The sequence below is a fragment of the Mycosarcoma maydis genome, chromosome 2 (genome assembly GCF_000328475.2).
Source record: "Mycosarcoma maydis chromosome 2, whole genome shotgun sequence".
Lineage (NCBI taxonomy): Eukaryota > Fungi > Basidiomycota > Ustilaginomycetes > Ustilaginales > Mycosarcoma > Mycosarcoma maydis.
The window spans coordinates 804,153-814,622 of NC_026479.1; the positions used below are offsets into that span (position 1 = coordinate 804,153).

Genomic DNA, 10,470 nt, shown 5'->3' on the forward strand with positions numbered 1-10,470 from the left:
ACTTGAAAACAAAGAGAGACAAAACGACCAAGTCGGTTGTACGTAGAATCGTGAATACGAGTTATCACTTGACGAGGGGAGCGCAGACTAGGATTGCTTGCGAAAAAGTCGGGTGAGCTTTCCGCTTTTAGCAACGCTCCTTTGGCGGTCTACCACACCGCCATTGGTCGCGTGCGTACCGGGCGAAACACCTGCGTCGAGTAACAGATTCTGCAGTGCAGCGACGTTGCTTGTGCTAGGCGAAAAGAGAGCTGCCAGCGAGCGATGTTTGGTTTTCACTGAAGATGCGGCGATAGATGCAGTGGAACCGGACGCCGGTTGTGCTGGGGACAGGAAGCCCGAGCCTGACTTGCAGACATGCTGACTGAGCAAGAACGATGAATACATGGTTTCCACCTGTGCTGCACTAGGTGTCATCGATAGTGCTCGATCGGAAGCTGCGCCAGAGGATTTCACGCTCGTGTGGCGACCTTGAATAGACACCTGCTCACCCTCTTCCTCCTGGCAAGCCTTTTCGCCTGTTTCTTCACGTCCAGACACACCTGGCGAGCTGCGTCTCGCACTTCCGCTAAGATCTAACGAAAATGCGGCCGAGACCAACGATACATTCCCTGCATCTTCCTCGTCAAGTTCCGCCTTGTTCGTACGTCCATCGACCACCTCTGGCGTATGTAACAATCCCGGTGAGATTTCTAGGTCAGACGTACTGTCGGTCGAGTTAGAACCTCTCTTTGCAAGAGGTGTCTTCACGGCTGACTTCTCCGGACTGAGAATCGTGGATTTCGTTTCGTCGATCATCCTGCTCAGCAGACCAGCCAGGCTGGCCATTTTCTTGAGCTTCTTGAAGATTACCTCTTCGCCGACGGCTGGGGTGGTTGGAGAGTTGCAAGAGGTGGTGTGTGGTGTGTCGCGATTCACCAAGCTGGTGTTGACGCAACGGTTTTGATCACCCGCAAGGACGGCGTGGAGCGCCGGTGTGCGCGCTCCGTTGGATTTAATGCCGGGCTCGTGAACAACACGTCCGCCAGCACCCTTTGTGTCTGACTGAGCAGAGCCAACATCAGTGATGTTGTCAGCTTCAGCAGTCTGTTGCAGTACTGGCTCGTCGGGACCGAAAAGTCGGCGAGCACATCGAGGCAGCGCTTCTTCGGGTGAAGGAACAAAAGAGCCAGTAGATCGGCGGACAGAGTGTCTAGCAACTCTGTGCTGCTTTGAACATGCCAGCGTGTTCGACTTGGATCTTCGGTGACTGGGACCGGTCTTTGCCAGAGGTGCACCGGGAATGGTCAGCCCAAGACCGTTGCCTGCCGTCAAGACAGGGACGTGCGGAGGTGGTCGCGCAAGGAAGTTGGTCGCATCGAACTTCTTGGCGAGCGACGCTACCACGTTGCCACGAGAGCCGAGCTCGGTGCGAAGCGACATCAACCTGGGCTTCTCCTGATTCACAGGAGGCAAAGATGTTGGGCACAAGGCAGCAGCGACAGGCTTTTGCTCAACTACAGCATCGGCAGAGACAGGTGTCGACGCCATCTGCTCACCATTTGGACGCCTGGTTTGAAATGCCTGCAGCTGTTGTCCCAAGCGAAGTCGAAATGGCGACTGCTTGGTCGGTGATACGATCTTTACCGGCCTGGAAACACTGGTGCGGGAAGCCTTGGTGATGGCGACGGGAGAGTGATTGCTCACCGAACTATCGCTTTCATCTTGCCCTTTTTCGAGCTCTTCTACCAAGTTGTCGGGTAGAGTAAGGTTTCGTCTAGCAGATGGGATGGGCGTGCCTTCACGTGGCGGCTGTGGACCTCTCCAAGGTGGGCTCATGCACATGAGGTCGGTGAGACGAGAGTCCATACCAACCTGCGAGAGAGACGGAGAGGGTGGGACCCGTGAGCAACGCGTGGCAACCGCAGCGCGTGAGATGCCGGGTGAAGCAAGGAGATCCTCGTGCTCGCTCTCACCGGTATTGTGCTCGATAATGGTGTGATTTTCTTGTTGGACGAGGTCTTCAAACAAGGAGTCGCTATCGTCAAGCTCCGGCTGTGGCTGCAGCACGTTGGCAAATTTCTCGGGTTGTGCTTCTTCCAGAGTGCAATGTCTGTGTGCATCTTCGTAAGAGATCTGAAGAAAGTCGTCGAACGAATCGCGCTGCCTTCCATTTTGAGGGTCAAATAGTGGATCAAGAAGAGCCCCAGCAGCATTTACTCGCTCCTGAGGATCATGGCGAAGCATTTTGCGGATGAGATTCTCCATATCAGCTGACAGGTCCCACTCTCCAAGCCAAGTACCACGTTCGGCACGTGTGTAGTAGACCTCAAATTTTTCGCTGCTGTCGAACTTTTCATCGTGATGCTCGAAAGGAGTTCGGCCAGTGAGCATCTCGAAGAACGTGATACCCAGCGCCCACATGTCAGCCTTTCTCTCATCGTGCAACGTTGCGCGACATCGCTCGGGTGAGAGATACTCGGGTGTGCCCCACACATCTCTAGACATGAAGGCGTCTTTCTTGAGAGGATCGTATCGATGGGCGAAACCGAAATCAAAGAGGGTGACCACGTCTCGTCCAAGTCCCGAGGTGTCATAGGTGACGCCAAGATTGTCGACCTTGATATCGTTGTGGCAGACATGATGCTCGTGCAGCCAGTGAAGGGCCGAGAGGAGCTGCTCAAAGAAGTTGAGGCACAGGGTCTCACCCAGACAGACCTTCATCGGCTCGTCGAATTTGGGCATGACGAGCATGGCCAAGGTGGGTGTGAGGAGGAATTCGTAGAAGTTGACAACGTTCGGATGCCATCCGGTACGATTGTTTCGCACACGGCCGTTAGGACTGTCAGCGTTGACCTTTTCAGAGCGAGGGAGCTGGTCCATCAACATGCGTAGGATTTTGAACTCGTTCCAGAGACGCTGAGTTCGGGCTGCTGACGAATACTTTGTCTCTCGTTTGCAGAGTTTGACGGCAAGGGGGCGAAAGTTGGGCGTGTTGTCGATCGTGTAGGTGTTAGAGCCTGTGAGTTTAGCGACCTGAAGAGAGCGATACGCGGAAGAAGGCAGATGTTCGAGGGGTCGAAGGGCTTCCACATCCCAGACACTACCCCATTCGCCAGCGCCTAGATTTTTCAAGTGGGTAAAGAAAATTCAGCACTTGCACTTTGATGATTGTTGACCATTCGGCTTATCGACGCAGCCGCTTTCATACTCACCGATTTCGTTGAGGAATTGATAGCGCTCCTTCAAGTCGGCTTCGCTGATCTTGAAGATGCCAAGCTGCATGGCTTTTTTTCTGACTTCTGCTGACTTTACGTCGGCAGTCGGGCTTCGCTGATGGTTGGTGGGATATCCGATAGGCTTAAGTCCACTCCTCTCTTTGTGGACTGCATGTTGAGCCTTTGTCTGTCGAAAGCCGTCATTCTCTTTCGTCTCGGATGTGGCAACTTTGTGCAAGACAAAAGCCGATTGATCGGAACGAGCACCCAATACGCGTGTCGATGTTGGAGGAGGGGCTGCTTGCGGAATCTTGGAAGCGGGCACCAAAGGTTGCCGCTTGGCTTGTGCGGTCTTTCGCCGATCAGGTGAGGTGGCATCCTTGATCCGTAGCTTGGAGAGAGAGCGTTTGAGGATGTTAGTCGACTCTGGGGCTAGGGCGGTGACTGCAACTTTCTGGTGAGCTCTTGCATTTTCACTATGCTTAGCATCGTTACGCATCGATAAGGGCTGAAGGACTCTGTGTACATCACCCTTCTGAGGACGTCCATACTGAGGCAAATTCAGGTCAGGCTTTTGAGATCGTGTCGTCAGCTGCGACGACTTGGCGACCGGCTGTCTTAAGGCCGTCTGACCAGACTGCTTGATGTGAGACATGGGCCTTTACGTCCCTATAGAGACTCTACAGCTGCTTGAAGAAGCTCAGTTAGTAGAAATGCGACAACATAGACGCTGAAGAAGGAACCTACGGGACCTACCACTCACAATCGCTGGACGATCCTGTTAGTGAAGCCGCCAGCGTGTTTTGGGTGATTTCTGAGAATCCCATCCAAATTTCATTTGCTCATGACCGAGTGATACCCACACCTGGGAGCTGAGCAGACCGTGGTCCCATGCAGACTGGAGAGCATGAAATGAACGCTTTGTGTGTGATCCTTCAACTAAGAGCTTGCAGAGGTGGGGGGATAACGTTTTCCCTGAGTATCATTTTGGCATGCTGAGAAAGGTGAATCCCACTTTGCGATTCGTTCAGTAGTCAAAGCTGAGGCTTTTGGTAATCGCGAGTGCGAGTGTTACTGGCAAAGGGACCCTGTCGTAGTATCGCGCGCTGACGGCTTGTTGCGGCGTGCATCGACCGCCACTTCTTCGATGGCAAAGCGTTCCAACTTCGACACTTTGCTTTGTTCACAAAAGCGTGGGAACTCGTGTTGAAGAGCTCGTCGGTTCATCCGGTACGATCAATGTGACACGCGACAAGCATACACGAGCTGCAGTGTCTTTGTGAAGTCACGCAAATGAACCGTGAGGGAAAGGTAACATCCCTTTCGAGCATCCACGATCAACGGGCAAGCCGATGGATGTCTCGGTGCTGTAACCTATCGATCTCGTTTCGCACAGAGCGGCTCAAAGGAGTGGATCGAAATAGCAATGGATAGCTCCATGCTGTGAGCAAGTGTTCTCGACGGAAGCTCAGGCTTCAAACCTTCTTGTTGATCGCAACAGTCCCTCCTGCTGAAGGCGGCGAAACTTTGTGGTACGGCATTTGCTCCAAGCCCAGCCATTCTCGTTGCTAAGTTAAATAACGGAATGCCTGATTCTGAGCCTAGATGTACTTAAGAATCAACCCGATCCCTTCGTACAGTATTTGATGGTACGTGGGTCTCTCGATGACGACAAGCAGCGCTTGCCAGCTTGACCATCGCCTGGCGTGAAGACGTTTTCTGCTGTGTTCGTTCTAATTCCGACATGCGCAGGCTTGCCCGTCGTTAAGCGCTCGTCAAGGTACAGAAGCAGACAGAATTCGTTGATTGCGAAAGACCGGTTAAAACTCCGGAGTAGACGCCACGCGCTATCAAAAAAGCTGGTCTAGCGCCCACGCAGCGATTTTGAGCGTCATCCAACCAGACTCGATTGATTTCGAGTTTGGCGGATTCGTGATTCGTGATTCGTGATTCGTGATTCGTGATCCGTGATTTGGGTGGGTCAATGTTGACTCTTCCTGTAGGCCTCCCCGCAACGCAACTGATCATGACTCGGTGACTGCGGGCCGAGCAGATCGTATTCTTCTCTAGATAAACCGTGTCACAAATCCGACTAACCTTGTCCTTCACGATGGGACGGTTGTCCAAGCTGATAAGCCGGCTGATACCGAACCGCATATAATGCAATTCAAGGCATTCCACCATCTGTCTTCGACCTACTACCAACTTTCCTTGCTCGCAGCGATAACACTATGATTTCCTCCAAGGCCACCTCGGCAGCGCGAGCATGCGCTCGCACTTCGCGAGTGATGCAACAGCAGCAACGACGATTGCTTGCTACTGTTGTTTCGTCCTCTTCGCTCTTCCCTGGCGAGCCTTCGTCACCGCACGTTGTCACCTCACAGATTCCAGGCCCCAAGTCGAAGGAACTCAGCGACCGTATCGGCACGTTCCAGGAGAATCGGACGCACGGCTTTGTGGTCGACTATGCCAAATCGCAGGGCAACTGGATCGCTGATGCGGACGGTAACGTGCTCCTCGACATGTTTGCTCAGATCGCCTCGATTGCCATTGGCTACAACAACCCAGACCTCCTCGCGCTCGCCAAGACCGACGAGTTTATCACTGCCACCATGAACCGTGCAGCTCTGGGCTCCTTCCCTCCTACTAACTGGCAGGAGCTCGTCGAAACCAGCTTCGGCACCGTTAAGCCAGACGGTCTCAACAACATCTTTACGGCCATGTGCGGCAGCTGTGCCAATGAGAATGCCTTTAAAGCCTCATTCATGGCCTACCGAGCTCGCGAGAGGGGAGAGAAGGCTGAGTTCACGCCTGAAGAGATGTCCAGTTGCATGAAGAATCAATCGCCCGGATCGCCTGATCTTTCGATTCTCAGTTTCACGAGCGCCTTCCACGGTCGACTGTTTGGCTCGCTCTCGGCAACACGTTCCAAAGCTATTCACAAACTCGACATCCCTTCGTTCAACTGGCCCGTTGTCGAATGGCCTGATGTCAAGTATCCCTTCGCGCAAAACTCTCGTGAGAACGCCGAAGCCGAAAAGGTGGCACTTGCTGCTGTAGAAGAGGCCATCGTCAGTTCTAAGAAGACCGGTTCCTCTTATGGCCCGGTCGCCGCACTCATCGTCGAGCCCATCCAGTCGGAAGGTGGAGACAACCATGCTTCGCCTGCCTTCTTCCAAGGTCTGCGTGATGTCACCAAGAAGCACGGCGTTTTTATGATTGTCGACGAGGTCCAAACCGGTGTCGGAGCTACGGGTGCCTTCTGGGCGCACAGCAAGTGGAACCTCACCAGCCCGCCAGACTTTGTCACCTTTTCCAAAAAGATGCAGGCGGCCGGTTTCTACCATAACATTGAAACGCGACCTTCTCTGCCGTACCGAAACTACAACACCTGGATGGGTGACCCAGCGCGAACCCTGCAGGCTCGACAGATTATCCGCACCATCCAAGACCACAACTTGATCCAAAAGACCGACAAAGTGGGCAACTACATCTACGAAAAGCTCTTCGACCTTATCGAGAACGGCGCTGGCAGGGGCAAGATCGAGAAGCTACGCGGTGAAAACGCCGGCACTTTCCTCGCGTTTGACGGCAGAACCGCGAAAGTGAGGGATCAGCTGATCATGGAGATGAGGAAGCTCGGTGTTCACATGGGTGGTTGCGGTGACAAGGCACTCAGGTTGAGGCCCATGCTCGTGTTTGAGCAGAAGCATGCCGACATCTTCCTGGACAAGCTTGAGACGGCTTTGGGCCAGCTCTAGAATTTGTATCTTGAGTCACGGCCTGTGAGCTCAACGCAACCAAGGACCAGAGCACGGGGTACATGGGCGCATCGTGGGGCACGGAAACTAATAGACTTGCTAGGTTACGCTGTTTTCAGCCTTTGCTTTTTGTGTAACTAACTTATGCCTTCTTCACGATTTCGTGATTCGTGATTAAAGTGGTGGATTTTTGAGAGTCGTGAGTATGAATTCAACTCTACGTGACGCGCAAGCTCGAAGAAGTCACGAGTGGAAAGATCACGAAGTTCTGTGTGGAGGACAAGCCAAGATGCACTCGTGACTGAAGAAGCCGAGTTCCGTCCTCGCCTGTTGCTCTTGCACGTCCTCGTCCTTTTCTCTCTTCCGTTTGTGCTAGAGCTTCAGGTACTTGAAAATGGAGGCGACTTGCGCTGACGCAGCAGCTTCAACAGCACCGCTTGATCCATCCGATCAGACATCTCCTACGAACGCTACCGCTAACGGCAATTCGGTTACTGAAGACGAAGCTGCACTCTATGATCGACAAATTCGACTGTGGGGTCTTGCCGCGCAAACGCGTCTTCGATGCGCGCACATCCTTATCCTCGGTTGGAACGGTATTGCGACCGAGATCCTCAAAAACACTGTTCTCTCAGGAATCGGTAGCATCACCATCCTCGACCCCACTTGTATCGATGGGTCGGTCGACTTACTCTCTGGGTTCTTCTTTCGTGATGAAGAGGTAGGGCAGCCAAAGTGCAGTCAGGGACCTTTGGGACGCGTACGCGCGCTGAATCCGCTTGTCAAAGTGAATGGGATCGCTGACATGGCTAGCTATACCAAGCTGATGCAAGGAGGCAAGGAAGCACAGGCTTGGATCATGGAGCGTGGGGTTGACGTTGTCGTTGCTGGTACACCGTTGCCTGAAGAATCGGGTGTTGCGCATGTTGGATCACGAGCGAGTCTTGTCAAACTCAACGAGACGACGCGGTCGGCAGGTGTCAAGTTCTTCTTTTCTGCAACGTGCGGTTTTGGTGGATTCTACTTTGCCGACCAGATCACCCACGACTACCTACTTGAAAAAGCCGCTCCGCCACCCACAGCCAACTCTACAACGTCGACCGATACTTCGGAAACACAACGTGTGAAGAAACGACAGAACTTCGTCCCACTCTCATCATCGCTCGCAACCAAGTGGCATTTGTCGGAACGACAGCAGCGTCGTACACGTATTCCGCTGGATTGGTTCATTTGGCTGGCGCTTACCGATCTCGAAACGCGTCTTGCCCCCGATTCCGCCTTGACCACCCTTAGCTCTGCTGCGCTCAAGGAGCGTACAGAGGCATTGATTCGAGAGAAGGGCCTTGTCCCAAATGTGATCCTCGCGAACCACGAAGATTCTGTATTCGACATTGTAGCAGCGCAAGGCGCAATGGGTGTCACATTGTCACCCGTAGCAGCGGTCGTGGGCGGGATATTGAGTCAGGACATCCTCAATAGCATCGGGGGGAGGGAGGAACCAGTCGTCAATTGGTTGTTCTTGAACATGGACGCCTCAGGCGCTACCACGGTTCATAGGATCGGAGAGCTGCCAAGCGCAGTGGTCGTCGATTGAACCGACGCCGAGACCTCACAAACTACTATCATGCGTCCCAAAAGCCAATTTGAACCGTGAATCACGAATCTCGTCGCGTCTGTTTCAGCTTTCACTTGCGTCGCTCTTTAACACGCATATAGCAGCACAGTAAGCTCCCCTGACCAACGAGAATTCAAAGGCCAATACAGGTTCCTACAGAGCAAAAGACTACATCCAAAAGAAGAGAAGGTATGACCACGGTAATGCGGTAGGAGAGCATAGCGGAAATCCATGAGAGAAAACGAAGACACTGAAAGGACTGTGCAGGGGAAAGTTCCATTTCAAACAAGTCGAAGGGCGCTGAAAGAGCGTGTGTTTGTGTTGAAACCAGGCGCCCAGACGTTGTTGGGCCCAAGTGGCAAAAGTATGTCGGGAACGATCCGAACGTAGAGAGGAGATAAAGGCAAATGTCCTTATATTGGGGTTGTGTGCACTCACACTTTACACACCCATAACGAGTGCCGAAACTGCACCAGCCACAGCAACGACAATCACCATTCCACCACCTAGCTTCATCGCAGCATTCTGCGCTGTTCCACCCTGTACGATGGCATAGCTAGGCTTGCTTCCCTCCTTGGTCACAGCATAATTGGCAGCGTACTGACCAGGTTTAGCACACGTGCTACCGTAATTCTGCGCACATGTATCCAAACAGTTGTTCTGCGACTGTACGCTCTGACCCGGTTTGACACATGCATCTCGACAAGCGATGTTTCTGCCCTGGCAGTCGGCCAACATGACTGGCCACTGGTACTGCTCCAACCTACTTGCGCCCTTGCTGCAGCTACACGCGACCCCCATGTACTTGGTCTCGCAAAAGTTGGTCAACTTGGCGTCCGTGACGTTGCAGCCAGCGGTGGAACAGAATTGCATCTGCGATGCGCAGAGAGCTGTCTTGACCTGTTCGCTATTGTTCATAGCGAGGTTGTAGTTGATCGTAGGCAAGCCGTCGGTATTGGCAAACACGATTTGATAGGGGCTGGAACGGAGCGTGGGGATGGAAGCGAAGGTTGCGGTTGCGGTTGCGTTGGGGAGGGTAAAGTTAGACGAAGCAGTGGAGGCTATAGCGGGCACGGAAGAGGGGAGAGAGGACACATCGATGCGAGATGCCGAGGTGGGAAGAGGCTCTGGGACGTAGGTCACTGTGCCGGCTGCGTAAGCTGGCGAGGCGATAGGTGAGGAGGCGATGGTGCTCGTCGCTGGTGCATCGGAGCCAGAGGGGGCGGTGATAGCTGATACAGCTACCGAGGTGGAGCGCGCAGTAGCAGGGGTAGATGACGGAGAAGAGGGAGCAACGGGACTAGCTACAGAGGCAGCGGCTTGACTCGGAGCGCCTCCGCCTGCGTTGCCAAAATCAAGCGATGCGATTTGTGCTTGCGCTGGGCTAGCAGCAAAGAGTGCTGCTGAGGACAGAGCTACGATCGCAGCGATGTTGGCCTTCATACCGTGTAGGTTTGCAGGAAAAAAGCGTGTATGTGGGTGTTTGGTGCGATTGTCGTGGGGCTGAAATCAACAAATCAAGTGCGTTCCTGTCCTGAAGAGAGGCCGAAGTGGGTGTTCCGTACTCGAAAAAAGAAGAAAGGTAGCGAGAAACGAAGGATGTCACTAAGAAGACAAGATATTAAGTAGGGAGAGGACGGATGATGAAGGGGAGTGATTGAGATGAAAGATTGTGTAGGACGACTGGCGAGGAGGCCAAAAGTGTGGATGGCAAGTCATGAGTTGATGGCGACCAAATCAGCTTTCGCCAAACGCAAGAAGTGACGCTCGAAACGGCGGAGGTGCGGCTTGGCTTGCGGAGTGTGCTTTGGCTCCGCCTCTGTGCCTGTGCCAGGGAATTACAGTCGTGAGTATGTTTGTGCGTGTCTGCGTGTGCGTGTACAGGCTGCTGCTGCTG

General features: G+C 53.4%; 4 protein-coding genes across 4 annotated transcripts; 2 read left to right on the plus strand and 2 right to left on the minus strand.

The window, feature by feature from the left end:
* Positions 1 to 87: 87 nt before the first annotated feature.
* UMAG_01079 (uncharacterized protein) lies at positions 88 to 3,852 on the minus strand (the record flags this gene model as incomplete). Its single annotated transcript, XM_011388738.1, has 2 exons — positions 88 to 3,101; positions 3,195 to 3,852. 2 exons carry the CDS (start codon positions 3,850 to 3,852, stop codon positions 88 to 90), a joined length of 3,672 nt encoding a protein of 1,223 aa, XP_011387040.1.
* Positions 3,853 to 5,428: 1,576 nt separating this feature from the next.
* UMAG_01080 (4-aminobutyrate aminotransferase) lies at positions 5,429 to 6,958 on the plus strand (the record flags this gene model as incomplete). Its single annotated transcript, XM_011388739.1, has 1 exon — positions 5,429 to 6,958. One exon carries the CDS (start codon positions 5,429 to 5,431, stop codon positions 6,956 to 6,958), a length of 1,530 nt encoding a protein of 509 aa, XP_011387041.1.
* Positions 6,959 to 7,352: 394 nt separating this feature from the next.
* Positions 7,353 to 8,552, plus strand: UMAG_01081 (E1 ubiquitin-activating protein AOS1; the record flags this gene model as incomplete). The annotated part of the gene is made up of 1 exon (XM_011388740.1): positions 7,353 to 8,552. One exon carries the CDS (start codon positions 7,353 to 7,355, stop codon positions 8,550 to 8,552), a length of 1,200 nt encoding a protein of 399 aa, XP_011387042.1.
* Positions 8,553 to 9,014: 462 nt separating this feature from the next.
* Positions 9,015 to 10,016, minus strand: UMAG_01082 (uncharacterized protein; the record flags this gene model as incomplete). Its single annotated transcript, XM_011388741.1, has 1 exon — positions 9,015 to 10,016. One exon carries the CDS (start codon positions 10,014 to 10,016, stop codon positions 9,015 to 9,017), a length of 1,002 nt encoding a protein of 333 aa, XP_011387043.1.
* Between the last annotated feature and the right edge of the window lie 454 nt (positions 10,017 to 10,470).